This window comes from Ovis canadensis, chromosome 3 (genome assembly GCF_042477335.2).
Source record: "Ovis canadensis isolate MfBH-ARS-UI-01 breed Bighorn chromosome 3, ARS-UI_OviCan_v2, whole genome shotgun sequence".
NCBI classification, from domain to species: domain Eukaryota; kingdom Metazoa; phylum Chordata; class Mammalia; order Artiodactyla; family Bovidae; genus Ovis; species Ovis canadensis.
In genome coordinates this window covers 10,174,610-10,191,304 of record NC_091247.1, presented here as the reverse complement: position 1 = coordinate 10,191,304, position 16,695 = coordinate 10,174,610, and the positions used below count along the sequence as shown (strand labels likewise).

General features: G+C 37.5%; 1 protein-coding gene across 3 annotated transcripts in view; it reads left to right on the top strand.

Annotated features, from left to right (window-relative positions):
* PBX3 (PBX homeobox 3) overlaps nucleotides 1–16,695 on the top strand; it is a 224,512-nt gene that overhangs the window by 180,309 nt on the left and 27,508 nt on the right. For all 3 annotated transcript variants that reach the window (XM_069582424.1, XM_069582426.1, XM_069582425.1), the window contains exons 4-5: nucleotides 538–728; nucleotides 6,950–7,085. In XM_069582424.1, the coding sequence (XP_069438525.1) occupies nucleotides 538–728; nucleotides 6,950–7,085 (327 nt within the window). The remainder of the gene's footprint in view (nucleotides 1–537; nucleotides 729–6,949; nucleotides 7,086–16,695) is intronic.

The window sequence follows — 16,695 nt, the reverse complement described above, 5'->3', positions numbered from 1 at the left end:
GAACTTAGGGAACACTCTTCCTGTGATGCTTTGCATGGCCTGCCTGTTTAAGAATTCGTTTTTATACATTTTATCGCACTGAAGGTCAGATCCACATCGTGCTCATTTATGTGTCCTTTCACTGCGTTTGGAAGAGTTTGAACTTCATAGTGTTTCAGTAAACATAAGTTGAGTAAAACCCCAGAGGAAATAGGAGATGCTTAGTATTAACATATAACATATATCTGTACTTATATATAGAAATTGACACAGAGCATCCTCCAGTGGGAAAACCTCATTTTGAAAGTGGGCTGAAAGTGGTAGGAAGGGCAGTTGAGTGCTGTTTCCTTGCATGCCTGGGCTTTCATAGTTCCAGAGTCCTGGTGCCCCTATCTAGTTATCACTGCCATTTCACACGTGTTTTAGTTTTCATTTTACCTACTACATAATGCCATTGGCGGTTGCAAATGAGATAGAAATTCAGATGAGTTAATGTCTGGGTGTGATAATAAAAAATACCAGATTCCTAAGGAGTGATTTTTTTTTTTCCCCTTACAGGCATGTAATGAATTCACTACACACGTGATGAACCTTCTCCGAGAACAGAGTAGAACACGTCCCATTTCCCCAAAAGAGATTGAAAGAATGGTGGGCATCATCCATCGAAAATTTAGTTCCATTCAGATGCAGCTCAAACAAAGTACTTGTGAAGCAGTTATGATTTTAAGATCAAGGTTCCTTGATGCCAGGTATGTGAGGCCACAAATCCATTGCATGGCTTTTTTTTTTTTTCCTTTTCACTCTTTGTATATTATTTAATGTAATTCTGGCCAGTTGGTCTTAGATTCTTCTTTAATTTGGCTATGAGAGCCCTTCTCTACAATGGATAGGTAATTCACCTCATGGTGCCTGCAGTGTCAAGCCTCTTCTCGTCTGGAGGTGGTAGTGCTATTAGCTGCCAATTTGGTGACTCAATTTGGACTTCCCTCAGATGATAAAGAGTCTACTTGCAATGCAGGAGACCTGGGCTCAATCCCTGGACTAGGAAGATCCCCTGGAGAAAAGAATGGCTACCCACTCCAGTATTCTTGCCTGGAGAATTCCATGGACAGAGGAACCTGGCAGGCTACGGTCCATGGGGTCATAAAGAGTGGAACACGACTAACACTTCACCTTCTGGTGTCTCAGGAAACAAATAGTGCTAGTGCTGCTAATAATGACTTAGTAATATGTAGTCTTTTAATTCTGATGCTAAAAAGTATTTTTAAGGATAACATTCAGTATGTAACTTTGTTTTAATGCAGGTTTGTTTTCTAAGAATTACTTAATATTATGTTGCTTATGCATATTAGAAGAAAATCCTTCAAGATACAGATATTTCTAAGGAGGAAGTGGTATTTTAGTTACCACAAAACCCCAAACTCTGTTTTTCCAAATCTAGAGGAAAGCTTCTGAGTTTCTCCTGTAGGGATACATATTTCTCTTTTATCTGAAGCTTTCACCAGTTTTCACAGGAGTTAGGTAATAAATTGCGTATGATGTGTTAGACCTACTGGGTGACATAACAGAGGAACTGTCAAGTTCCTACTCTATGCTGCCTCTACAGGAAAGCCTCCTGGGCATTGCTAAAGCTTGCGATCAGTCTTCAACATTGTAAAGGGGTTTCTATTTTATTTTTCTTTCTCTCCCTTGGAATCTCACAGAGGTGATAAACATTGTCCAAATTTCACAGTATTAAAGAAAATAGCTAAATTAGCATCTCAACTGGAAAATAAGATGTGAGGAATAGTCTTCATGCCAGAGCTCTTCCCTGGAGCCAGATAGGAAAGATGCTACCTGATTATGCTCCTGTTCTGCCGTCTTTGGTTCCTTCTTCTATACTGAATGAGTCACTGGAACTCACCAGTGCTTTGTTTTCAGCATTTCTTGTATTGGCTCTTTTTTTCCATCCAAACTTGCACTGCTCAGTTCGTGTTCATCCTTTTGTCCCTAGGCTAGGACAGTACCATCCCACTGTACTTTTCTTCCGCTCATCCTCCATAGCCCTTTTATGATGGACTCATTGCTTTACTTGAAAACCACAGTAGTTTTTCACTGTTGGATAACACATGCACACAACTTAACCTGGCATTTGAGGCCTTATGTGACCTGTCGCGGCCCAGATTACTTTTTTGTTATTGTTACGATTTAAGTTTTATTTCTTATTTTTCCTATTTAACAAATACCAAGCTCACTATGAAAAATTTGGAAAACATGTAGACTAGAAGGATGAAGTGATTAAAGACAATCACTTTTTTAACTACCCAATGGGAAAAGAAAGTCACTGTAAATGTGTTAATATATTCCTTTCTGGTTTGTGGTACTTTTTTAGTTTCATGTTCTTGTGATGGTACAATATGCATAATTTAGTTGGCTTTTTTAAAAACTTACCATGAATAGGTAAACATTTTTCATATAATATAAACTGTTTTAAATGTTAATTGTTGAAGTCTACCAGATGGATATATGATAAATAATTAACTTAGACATTTTTTCATTTTTGAGCATTTAAGTTGTTCCTGTTAATTTCCATGATAACCTCTTCCTTCCACTTCCTTTCTTCTTTCCTTCTATAAATATTTATTTGTACTGAGGATATATAAAGATAAACAAGATTGGTTAACTTACTTGCCCCAGTTGAGTTTACATTCTACCTGGGGAAATAAGCAATAAACAAGTAAACAAATATGCTATAGTATTTTGCTCAGTAATGTAGCGAAATATGATAGAATGGTAAATGCTATGAGGAAAAAGCAAGGTAAAGGGAGAGAAGAAGACGGAGAGAAGGTACTGTTTTAGATAGATTTTTATTGCAGTTAGTCTTTCAGTAAAAATCTTTATGCTTTCAACCTTTGTGATCTTTAGAATTATTTCCTAAGGATTAATTCTCAGAAATGGAATTATTAGATCTAAATGTGAACATTTTTAGTGCTCTTAATATATCACTAAATTGTTCTTTCCTCTGTTTAATCCAAAGTGAAAGACCTCTTGGTCTCAGCCATTTCCTCTGACTAGAATTCTTCCTTTTCCTCTGCCTAACCACCTCTTCCACTACCACCCCTCAACTCCTATCCCCAGCCTTCCGCAACAAGTCATATTCTCTCCAACTGTTTCCCCAACTTGGTCACCAGTAATGAGTTGTCGTCTGTGAGGGTGTCTAGCATGGGGCCTGGAATTGAGGCAACGCTCATGTTTGTTGATTTAGTGAGACCTTGGTCATCCTTCCAGGCCTGGCCTAAATGGTCCCTTTTAGGAAGCCCACTTTAATCCTTCCACTGGACTGGTCCATGCCTTCTCATGAACACTGATACTGTGTTGATACCATTCTCCAGACCAAACTTTATTCAGACTGCCTTTACTGTAGCTTTTCAGGATCATTTCTTTTCTTCCCGAGTAAGTTACGCTGTTACTGACAGCAATGGCCAAGTCTTATACATATCCATTCCCCACAATTCCAGTGTCTTATAGTGTAAAACTGCAAAAAATTCTTTTTTGACTAACCAGATGAATGAATAATTCCACTTACTACTTATAATAGCTCAAAGCATTAAGGAAGTAGCATTAGGAAACCAAAACCATTCTTAAATTGTAAACATTGAGCATTTTAATGAAAAGTATTATGCAACAAAGATATTTAAAAGTATTTTCTTCAGAGGAAAGAGACATATATAGGCACCTATAGGTGATTCATGTTGATGTACAGCAGAAACCAATACAATATTGTAAAGTAATTATCCTCTAATTAAAAATAAAAAAAATTTTTAAAGTACTCCCTTTAGAAAGAAATCTTTCCTAACACAGCTGCTGTTCTTATTTCTACAGATAGTTTCCCATTCTTGTCAACATGCATGCTTTTTTTTTTCTTCACATAACTGCATTCATAATGTATACACCTAAATGATTTATACTTCTTCCAAGAAGAGAAAGGAAGTTAACAAGCCAGAGTGAGCAGAGCCAGGGTGAGGCCGTGGCAGAGCTTGAAGCAGAGTCCCTTCTCCCACAGAGATTGCCGTTAGGAATGTTGTAAGGCCTATGGGACACAGACCCGGGACAGAGGCATCACTGCACACTGGCCTGAGGCACAGCCATTTAGAGAGTGGTGAAGCCTGGGGAAATGAAGGGGAACTTAGGGGAAATGCTTAATGGGAATTTTCTAAAGAATGTTTTTCTAAAAAATAAATGAAGTATAAGACCGAGTTCTCTCTTACGCCTTTGAGTGAATGCAAATACTGAGCTTTACTTCCATCTATTCTTGTAGTGCCTCTCAGCAAGCCCTCTGCACTGAGAAGGCAAGGTTTTTCTGCTCCAGGCAAACATGCTCATTCAGATATATGATCCCCTTGCTCACCCTGGCTTTTTGTAAAGCCATACTCACATTTTCTTGGTAATTGGACAAGCCGACGCATGTAGTGGTGTAGAACAGTTGGGAATAAATTTGTGTCAGCCCCTCTACTCTTCTAGTAGAAGGGCTGTAGTTTGGATGCAGCCAGACAGTCTGGGGTGAGTTATTCTATTCTGCCCATAAATTTGTTCTCTGAGGTTTTTTCGTGTTTTCTAAAACCAACCACTCCTAAGCAATGTCAATAAACGAGCCAAACTTATCTTTACTTTCCCAATATGTTTCTGCTCATTCCTCCTTTCATAAGTTTTCATTTCCCAAAGAAATGCCCTTGTGTGATTCGCTCCACCGTACCCGGTCTTGCTGCTGGATTCCATGTTTTACACGGAATCACAAGCTCACATATTTACATGTAATGGCATTGAGTGGAGTGGCTGGATGAGGGGCAGTGAGGATTTGAGAAATGGGTACACATCTGAGGGGACAGCCACAAATTAGCTGGCTGCCTCCTGAGAATGTGAGCCTGGTGTGACTGATCTTCCAAGTTTTCATAGGCAGCCAAAAACCTTTACAAGCAGGTCATTACTATACTGTCTCAATAAGCATTATCAGTGGGCCAGGCAATTACTTGTAGGTTTGACAGTTTAAGTATCTATTCTAGACCTTTTCTACCCTACACTCCCACTCACCCACTCACCAGACTGTTCCTCTTGTAAGCCCCAGGAAAGGGCTTTGTTTTTCCTGTCAACAATGCCTGACTCCTGTTAAAATGCTGATTGCTCTTCTTGGTGTACGTTTCTTTTCACCTGTGTCTTCCCTCACCGCCTCCCCCATCCAGCTCATCATCAAATCCTGTTGATTTTAATCCCCAAATAGATTTTGACTCTCTTCTTCATCCCTCAGGATACAGTGGTTTAACCTTCCAAAAAATTATTGAAATTAAGAAATTTCAGGTCTCATAACTTGAGATGTTTTGATCAGACCTAGATTTCTTGCTCCCTTGACTCTCCCTTAATGTTGAAACAGAGATCACATACTTAACCTGCCATGTTAGTGACATCATTTTAACTAGAAGAATCTTGTAGGGTATGCACACTTACAACTGCCTACTGATACTGTCTTTCCTGAGTATATGCTATCACAATTAAGATCATTAAGATTATTTGTAAGACAATATTAGGAAAATTATTTGGGGAAAGTGTTTTCTAGTTACTGGAGAATTTAATTTAAAGTGCATGTAAGAATTAAAGATTTTAAAATTTAAAAAATAAAAAACTAAAAAAAAAAATAAAAAAAATAAAGTGAAATCTGAAAGAGGCTAATTTTCACACTGGAATTCTTTAAAATCTTAATAATAAGACCCAAATATAAATGACATTTTTGCTATTTGAAATACCTTGTTAGCAAATACTTGATCTTCTGACATTCTGCCACCCCCTCCCAAGAAAAATAAAGAACTTGTCCTCCCTTAGTTTTTCCCTGGTGAGCAAATCATACCTGGGACCAGGCAGTTACTTAAGAAGAAAAATCCAGAAATCCTTGATGTATTTTTTCCCCTTACCTTCCTTCTCTGTATTCCCCCACTTATTCCCCCCATCCAATTTATTATTAAGTCCTATTGCTTTTGCTTTTCAAACAGAGCTTGAATCTTTTTATTTCCATTACTCTTACCCTGTTGCCAGGTTACAATCATCTCTCAGTTTGACCATTGCTGTTGTCTCTTTAAATATCTCTACATTTCCTTTCATGCCCTCCTCCAGCTCTTCTCAGTAGTCACAATGATCTTTTTAAAATGTAAAACTTAAAACCTTTAATAGCTTCCTATTGCACTTAAAATAAAATTCAAAAATCCATAGAGGATCCACTAAGCCTGTGTAATCTGGCCCCTGTCCATCCTTCCAGACTCATCTCATGTATTTCCTGATTTTTTACTGTGCTCCAGCCTCCTCTAGCCCTTTAGACTGGCCAAGCTTTTTTCCTGTTTGAAGACCATTGCCTCTGCTTATTTCTCTTCCTTCTACTCTTTGTCTGACTAACTCATACACACTGTCCAGGTCTCAGATTAAATGTCACTCCTTCAAGGACACCCTTCCCGACTTCATAATCTGTGTTAGGTTTCCTTTTTAGACACTTTCATTATACCTTATACTTTTTCTTCATGGTACTTGACATGATCACCATAATTTATAAATATTTATTTCTGTGGTGCTTATCTAATGTCTTTCTTTTCCTAACTCTCTAATCTCCTATAAACTTCCCTTGTAGCCCTTATCTGTTTTGTTATAACTGTATCCTTATTGAATATCTAGAACACATTAGATCCTTAATAAGTATTTGTTGAATAAATGAAATAGTGAAGTGAATTGTGCTTTACATTCTAGAGTTTTTCTTAGTTATCCTACATCTTAATGTGAATTGGATAGTTCTCTGGAGAATGCCAAGAGTACAATTTACAATATCATGATGATACATGAGACCCTGAGAATGTTAAAAAATAGAAATCTGACTCTTTTTTTGTATAATCCTAAGTAATATATCCCTCTTTGGTTAATGTGGATTATAACTACTGTTCTCCTTTTGGTTCCTTCATAGACGAAAAAGGCGTAACTTCAGTAAACAGGCCACAGAAATCCTGAATGAATATTTTTACTCACACCTCAGCAACCCCTACCCCAGTGAAGAAGCCAAAGAGGAGCTGGCCAAGAAGTGCAGCATCACAGTGTCCCAGGTGAGAGGGGTGCCACAGGTGCGTCGTGTTCCTCTGTTGGCTGTAGGAACCCTGCTCTTCTCTTCAGGGCGTTTTCATCAAATTTCATATCCAAATGTTTCATCACCAAAGAAGATATAAGGAAAACATAGATATATCCACATTTTTATGCAAGCTTTTAAAGCTTAGATAATTTCTTTTCACCTTAAATGTCAAAGAATCAAAATGATCCCCGCTTCCCTAGCGTACATCTCTAGAAAGAACAGAAACATACTTTGGGGAGAGACGTGGTTTACACTCACATGACTCTTCGGTAAACAGCATGGAGTTTCGCTTTCTCAATTTAGATGACCGGTCTAATCTACCAGTGAGAAACCAACGTGTTTGTTGTCAAAAGGAAGTTTCATATAGCTCTGTGATGAAAGCTTTGAGGAGTTCTCCAAGTCCTTTCTTGATAACCGTGCTATGATATTTGGGTTTCAAAGATTTCTTTGCTTTTTTGTTATCCATGAAATGGAAGAATTAAATTCATGCCTATCCCTGCTTTTGTTGTTGTTATTTTTAAAAATGTCTATTTGTAATAAATCGTGCCCTGGAAGTTAGCTTTCATCTTCTAACACAAATACACTTAATTTTAGGCAGATAGACTTGTTTTATTTTTAATGTATTTGGCTGCATCAGGTGTTAGTTGCAGCAAGTGGGATCTTCATTACATCATGAAGGAACTTTGCTTGTGACACACGGACTCTCCAGTTGTGGCATGAGCTCAATAGTTGTGGCACATGGGCCCCATTGCTCCACTAGCATGTGGGATCTTAGTTCCCCAACCAGGGATTGAACCCACTTCCCCTGCAGTGGAAGGCAGATTCTTAACCACTGGACCCACCAGGGAAATCCCAGACTTGCTTTTTAGACTGAGAGTTGGAGACAAATAAATAACCAAGTAACTGTAGCTCCTTAAAAAATAAGTATATTCTATTGGCATTAGCTTTAAAATATAATTTTACTTTAAGTCCTCATATTATTGTTTATAGATTATAACTTCAATAAGATTTCTTTATAGCAAGCAAATGCAGTAGTCAACCAGTTCTTGCAGTGACATGGAAAAGCTCACTCATGGCAGAAATTTTAATGGTGCCTAGAAGTCATGTGACACAAATTTTAATGTAGCCTCTAAATAAATATTCATATAGATCTGAAGTTCATGATTCTAAACTTTCAAATTCTAATGAAAGTTTCATATCGGTGTTTTTATTTTTATTGAAGTAGGGTTGATTTATAGTGTTGTGCCAATCTCTACTGTACAGCCAAGTCACAAGGCATTCCTTTTTTAGTATTCTTTCCCATTATGGTTTATCACAGGATGTTGACTATATATAGTTCCCTGTGTTATACAGTAGTACCTTGCTGTTTCTTCACCCTATTCATAATAGTTTACACCTGCTAATCCCAGTAGCTCTCTCTGACTTAGAATTCAGATGTTTGTGGGTCCAGTTCAGATTAAGATGTTTCATGCTTCTACTCCCTTTCTTGCTTTCTCTTTTATTTCTATAACATATTCACCACTGGAGTTTAACACATTATATACATTTTTTCAAAAACCAGTATAATCCTGGTTTTTCACTGGTTGTACTTGCTTCTTGTGTATGTTATGTAGGATTTGTTAACACATGCTTGTGTAACGAGTAAGAAAACTTTCCTTCTGACTATTCTGAACTAGGGAAGTTTTGCTGTACTTCTAAACTAGGCTGCTGCTGCTGCTGCTAAGTCAACTTTAGTCGTGTCAGACTCTGTGTGACCCCATAGACGGCAGCCTACCAGGCTCCCCCGTCCCTGGGATTCTCCAGGCAAGAACACTGGAATGAGTTGCCATGTTCTTCTCCAATGCATGAAAGTGAAAAGTGAAAGTGAAGTCGCTCAGTTGTGTCTGACTCTTCGCAGCTCCATGGATAGTAGCCCACCAGGCTCCTCCACCCATGGGATTCTCCAGCCAAGAGTACTGGAGTGGGGTGCCATCGCCTTCTCCCCTAAAATAGGTTAGGATCCCATTTACCTTTTTTTTTTTCTAAAAAAAAAAATCATTCACTACTATATTCATTCTGTTGATTTTTCATAGAAAAATAGCTTAAGTTTTGGGAATTTTTTAGTAATTGCATCAATTAGAAATAATATAGACATAGATATATTTCTTTGTCCAAAAAGCAGACTTTATGACCTTTTTTTCTCCCCAATCAGTGTTTCAAATGGAGAATTTCAACAATCAGTGTAAGATTCAGTGTAAATTGTGGCAATTTCCTCTCCGTTTTACTTTTTCACGCTTAAAAGTGTTATTTCCTCTCCACTATTCCCTTTTCCCCACATCTCTGACATGGAAACAGTGTTATTTTCACTATTAAAGACATAAATTGCTAGCGTTTCTCCTCCTCCCCCAACTTGTGTGGCATGCAGGGTCTTAGTTGCCCATCCAGGAATTGAACCTGTGCCCCTTGCATTGGAAGCAGAGTCTTAACCACTGGACTACCTGGAAAGTCCAGTTGCTAGCCTTTTTAATTAGTATCCTTTTAAGTTGTTTAATTTCTCTGTGAAAGCAGAGAATATTCCAGACCTGACAGGTGAACTAATTTCTAAAGAGAAAAAACTGTTTTAAATATGCATCATACTAAAGTACAATTAAAGTTAGAATCCAGAAGTTGTTAATATACAAAGCTAACTTTAAAATATTGAAACCCACTGAAAATTGACAACTATAGCAATATTTTTTGCTAGATTTAAAGTGTATGAAATTGGTTTATTCTTTATTGCTTGAAATAAAAATATTGCTTAAAATACTTAATAATTAGGAATAAAAAAGGAATTCTCAGAAGAAAATGTAAGGAAATATCTTTAGTACTTTGAGAATAGTCTTTAAGACAATAAAATGTGTAAGCAACAAGGGAAAAGGTTGATAAATCCAGTGGTAGGATGTTTGTCAAAGTACTTAATAAAGATTGTGAAACATCAACAAGATGCAACCATTTTAGTAAAGATTATATCAGGCAAACATTACCAACAGATATTAAATCTAGGAGGATATTTGTATGAAGAATATGGTATTAAAGTATCTCTCCTCTCCATAGGCCTTTTTTAGTTACAAGGGATATTTTTTAGAAAGGTCATTATAGAGTGGGAAAATGGAATAAAACCTTGACCAGATGATTAGAATCAACATTATCAAAGAGGGACAAATGGACATTTATATAGTATTTTGCCCTGGAATGTAACCTGAATCTAATCACTAGAAAACATCAAAACATCAGCCAAACCCATAATGAGGAATGTTCTAGTTGGAAAAAAAGTGAGGAAGGAGTAGTAGTCTTTAAAAATATCAAAGACAGACCATGGAAATATTCTAGATTAAGAGAGGCTAAAGAGACATCACATGTAAATGCAATGTTTGACCCTAGACTGGATCCTCTACTGGAGGGGAAAATACCATAAAGGAATTATTTATAAATATTATAAATTACTTATAATTATCTACAAATTATATTCAGTTCAGTCCCTCAGTCGTGTCCGACTCCTTGCGACCCCATGAATTGCAGCACGCCAGGCCTCCCTGTCCATCACCAACTCCCGGAATTCACGCATACTCACATCCATCGAGTCGGTGATGCCATCCAACCGTCTCATCCTCTGTCGTCCCCTTTTCCTCCTGCCCCCAATCCCTCCCAGCATCAGAGTCTTTTCCAATGAGTCAACTCTTCGCATGAGGTGGCCAAAGTACTGGAGTTTCAGCTTTAGCATCATTCCTTCCAATGAACACCCAGGACTGATCTCCTTTAAGATGGACTGGTTGGATCTCCTTGCAGTCCAAGGGACTCTCAAGAGTCTTCTCCAACATCACAGTTCAAAAGCATCAATTCTTTGGCACTCAGCCTTCTTCACAGTCCAACTCTCACATCTATACATGACCACTGGAAAAACCATAGCCTTGACTAGACGGACCTTTGTGGACAAAGTAATGTCTCTGCTTTTGAATATGCTATCTAGGTTGGTCATAACTTTTCTTCCAATTTCATGGCTGTACTCACCATCTGCAGTGATTTTGGAACCCCAAAATATAAAGTCTGACACTGTTTCCACTGTTTCCCCATCTATTTCCATGAAATGATGGGACCAGATGCCATGATCTTCATTTTCTGAATGTTGAGCTTTAAGCCAACTTTTTCATTCTCCTCTTTCACTTTCATCAAGAGGCTTTTTAGTTCCTCTTCACTTTCTGCCATAAGGGTGGTGTCATCTGCATATCTGAGGTATTGATATTTCTCCTGGCAATCTTGATTCCAGCTTGTGCTTCCTCTAGCCCAGCGTTTCTCATGATGTACTCTGCATATAAGTTAAATAAGCAGGGTGATAGTATACAGCCTTGACGTACTCCTTTTCCTATTTGGAACCAGTCTGTTGTAATTGTACTGTGGTTATACAAGAGAACATCTCTAGTCTTAAGAAATACATAGTGACTCACTTAGGGGTAAGGGGCCATGGTGTATATGTTCAATAATTTACCCTCATGGTTCAGGGAAAAAAATGTGTGTTTATACACACACACACACATGCATATAGGTGTGTGTATGTATGTATATTGTATTGTATTGTTCAGTCTGTCAGTCATGTCTGACTCCTTGCGAACCCATGGAGAGCAGCACACCATGCCTCCCTGTCCCTCACCATCTCCCAAAGTAGTTTGTCCTTCATATTTATGTATATGAACAGATACAAATATATATATATATATGTATATACACATACACACACACAGTATGAGAGAGTGTGTGTGCTTGAGAGCCCAACAATGATAAAACAAATGTGATAAAATGTTAATAACAGATGAATCTGGGTCAAGGGGATGCATACACATTCTTTACAATTTTTATTCTTGCAATTTCCTTTGCAAGTATGAAATTATTTCAGATACAGCCTTTTTAAAATGTGAAGACAGTCCACAAACTGTAAGAAGATATTTGTAAGTGTATAAGCAAGAGGATTAAAATCCAAAATATATAGAACTCCTATATGTTAATAAGAAAAAGATGTCCTAGTGAAAAATAGGCCAAAACCACAAGGATTTCATAGAAGATAGTTATCAAGAATCCATGATTTCAAAACTGTATTAAAGTAACATTTATACTGAGTAGGTTGGCAAAAAAAATCCTAACACTGACTATATAGAGTCCTGCACATTGGTTGGTCCATATATATGGCAGCAGGAACCCTTAAACATCATTGGTAGAAATATAAATTGGTATAGCCACTTTGGAAAACTTGGCATTATCTTATACCTTTGAATATACACATATCATTCAATCCATAATTTCCCCTTTATGTGAAATTGCCCTGGAAAACCTTGTTGTGTATATTAGGAGACTTGTGGAAGCATTCATAGTAACATTGAAATGACAAAAAAATTGAAATAAGCCAATTTTTCATTGACTGAAGAAGCAGATATACCCACTGTGATATAATCCTACAGTGGATTACTGTATAGGTATGAAAAAGAATGATTTATAGCAATACACTATATATGTTAATTTGTGTGAATTCCAATATTGAAGTGAAAATGTGAATTGCAGACTATATATAATATGGTATTTTTATAAAGTTAAAAACCAAATAAACAGCATATTATTTAGGGGGTGCATGGTTAAATATAAAGAAAGAAATGAAATGATAAAAAATATTATTGATTCGAATGGGATTGGAAAGAAATATTTAAAGAGTTATAGTGGTATCGTTGGTTCAGTTCAGTTCATTCACTCAGTCGTGTCCTACTCTTTGCGACTCCATGGACTGCAGCATGCCAGGCTTCCCTGTCCATCACCAACTCCCGGAGCTTGCTCAAACTCATGTTGATCGAGTTGGTGATGCCATTCAACCGTCTCATCTTCTGTCATCCTCTTCTCCTCTTGCATTCAATCTTTCCCAGCATCAGGGTCTTTTCAAATGAGTCAGTTCTCACATCAGGTGGCCAATATTGGAGTTTCAGCTTCAGCATCAGTCCTTCCAATGAATATTCAGGACTAATTTCCTTTAGGATTGACTGGTTTGCTCTTCCTACAGTCTAAGGAACTCTCAAGAGTCTTCTCTCACACCACAGTTCAAAGGCATCAGTTCTTCCACGCTCAGCTTTCTTTATGGTCCAACTCTCATATCCATACATGACTACTGGGAAAACCATAGCTTTGATTAGACAGACCTTTGTTGGCAAAATAATGTCTCTGCTTTTTAATATGCTGTCTGGGTTTGTCATTGTGGTAGTGTGTTTATTAAGTTGTGATAGATTTGTAGAGGTTAACTTAATTTTTTTGCATTATAAACCTACACATATAAGCCTAGGAAGTCATATGTGAATTATTAAATCTAAATAGCAGAATTCTTAAAATAATATTTCCATTCATTTGTTAACAAAAATTTTCTTGTTGGGACTTTGCTGTCAGTCCAGTGGTTAAGACTCTGTGCTTCCACTGCAGGAGGCATAAGTTCGATCCATGTTCAGGGAACTAAGATTCTGCATTCTGTTCAGTGTGGCCAAACAAAAACCACCCAAAAGCAAATAAAATGTATTATAACACCTATTATGTGTCAGATTCTTTGCTATGGATGGAAGAGACATCTGTGAACTTTACAGGCTGAACCCCCTGCCCTACCTGATAGAAGTGTGTACACATGTCACTGAAAGATATATATAAATATGAATATCCTTATCAACAGTATAATAGCCAAACTAGAAACAATGGATCCTTCAGTAGGAAAATGGATAAATAAAAGTGATATATTTGTATATATTTGGGACATTATGTAACAATGAGAATGAATGAACTAAACTATATGTAATTACATAATGCTGATTGAAAGAAGTCAGGCACTTAATGTATAATTTATTACAGAGTTCAAAAGCAAGCAAAATTAATCTTAGTGTTATAAATTAGAATTGGAAAGGGGAGTGTTTTTCAATCTAAATGATGGTTCCATGGGTGTATTTACTTTATGGAAATTTACCAAGCACTGTACTTATAATGTGTGCCCCTTTTTTTGTGTATATATTTTTAAATTGACTAAAAGGTTACTTATACAACAGCAACAAATCTGCTCCTATGGAACTTGGATTTTCCTGGTAGGATACAAACAGGTAAAGTAAGTAAATGAAATTATAAGTTAGAAAAGGATAGGCATTATGGAGCAAAAGGAAGGAAGGAGAATAGGAAGGTAAAGGCTGTAATTTTCAATAGAGTGGTAAGGAAAACTCCTCCTGAGAAAATAGCTTTTGGTAAAAATTGAAGGTCATGAGTGACCAAGCCATGTGGCTAATTGGTGAAGAACATTCCAGGCAGAAAGGACAGTAAGTGCAAAGGCTCTGTGGTAAAAGTAGCCTGAGCAAGTGGGGAAAGTGGTAGGAAATGAAGTCAAAGAGACTGTGAGGTCCAAATGGTACAGGCCTTAGAGACCATGGTAATGACTTGGCCTTCTGCTCAAAGTGAGATAGAATACTGAGGAGTGACATGATCTGACTTAAGTTTTAACAGGGTCACCATGGGTGCTGTATTGACATTAGACAATGGGAGGCAAGGGGAAGCAGAGATGCCAGTTAAGATGCCGCTGCAATAATCCAGGCAGAAGATGATGGTGGCTTGGACCAGGATGATAGTAGTAGAGGCTGAGAGATGGCTGCATTCCAGGTAATTGAGAAAGTACAGCTGAGGGTTTACTGATAGGGTGACTTTAATATTTTTGGCCTGAGCAGTGGAAGTGTGAAGCTGTCATTAAGTGTGTTGGGGAAGGATTTGGAAGGAACAGTTCCTGGCGTAAGATCAGGAGTTTGGTTTGGATCATATTAAATTAATTTGTATTACAGACATCTCAGATGGTAAAGAATCTGCCTGCAATACAGGAGACCTGGGTTTGATCCCTTGGTCGAGAAGACCCCCTGGAGAAGGGAATGGCCACCCTCTCCAGTATTCTTGCCTGGGATATTCCATGGACAGAAGAGCCTGGTGGGCTATAGTCCATGGGATCGCAAAGAATGGGGCATGACTGAATACAGCATAGCACAGTGTGATTTAGTAAGCTGGAGTTCCCCTTTTACATAACACTCTGAAAGTTCACAAAGAAAGAAATTTCATGAGTGCCGAGAATCATAGTTAAAATTGTCATATATTCCTAATCAGTGGGGCAGATATTAATATGCTTTTACTTTTTGGAATAGAGCTAACTTGCCTTGATTATTCAAGTTAGTAAGTCACAAAAAACTCCATTGTTCTCCTGATTCCAATTTTGAATTTAAATAACTCAGGCCCTCCTTTCTTTGCCAGGTGTTTTTAGAATGAAAAATGTTAACTTATTCTTCACCGCTACTGTAATTGAAGTGTACTGTAAAGAAAAGATTGATTTTCTTTTTTAGCAGATGAGAACCTGAAATAATAGAGTGCTTAATTTGCAGCATTAAGTTCATTCATTCATTCATCCAACTTAGATATCTAACTAATGTAGCTTTTTAAAGCAGTACAGAAGACCCATTTCTGTAACTGTCTAGTGTGGAAAAAATTACATAACCCTTACTGATGAGGAGGCATGTTCAGAGAAGTTAAATGAATTGAGAAGAGTCACAAGTCTTGGTGAGTGGGAGAGCTGAAAGTTCTTACATAGAAGTTCTTGATAAAAAGAAATAAAACAGATTTTTACTTTTTTTCCTGCAAGAAGCAATGTGATTCCTCTTTCCCTTGGGCCCCGGCTCAGAGTCCTGGTTTGTGAGGTACAGGCTGGGCTTATATCACTAGGGCTGCATCATTTCCCCCTAAGCTACTTAGAGACTCCAGGCTAGTTAGTAGTCTGAGGTCTCCTTACTCATTAAACTACTTATTCCAAAGCAGTGAATATTCAGTAAGCTAATTAAAATTTGTAAGTAAGATTTCTTTATTAAAAAAATCTATTAAAATAAGAAGAAGCCCATTAAAATAATAATTAGAGCAGGAAAAAAAGATGACTATCAAATTACAGTATCTTTTGCAGCTATCCATAAAAGCCTTTTCAGTGATTTTGGCGGTAGAGAGAAGGCAGAAGCGGATTTCTACTCTAAGTATGCAGTTGGTGAACTGGAGATGAGTTAAAGGAAAATGGCAGCTATTTTGTTGAAGTGGATCTTTCACACTGTCTTAAAAGAAGGCTGCAAACCCTCTGTTCTGTGAAGTCTCTGATTGTGTGTCCTCGTGGAGATGCGATGTCATTAAACAATGTGCAGAGAATAAAGGAACAGGTTGTAAAAAGATGAGACCTTTGATGATGTTGTAACTCCAAATACAGAGAAGGCATATCTGCACAATTTCAAGAAAACAGGGAAGCCACTGATTTTTAATTGTTCTTCTCTGCAAACAGTCAGCACCGTGATTAATGGTGCCTAACGCTTGCTCCAGGGATGTCAGGTATTATATTCATCTTAGAGAATCTTCTTTAAGGGAGTCTGTAATACTTGTTTGATGTGACACCCAACTAAGGATAGAGAGACGATTTCCAGCTTAGTGTTTTCTGAGTTTTCCTATCAAGAAGAAGCCATAACCAGAATCACAGTCCCTCCAGTGTTTGTCCCTTTCACCACCTTGTC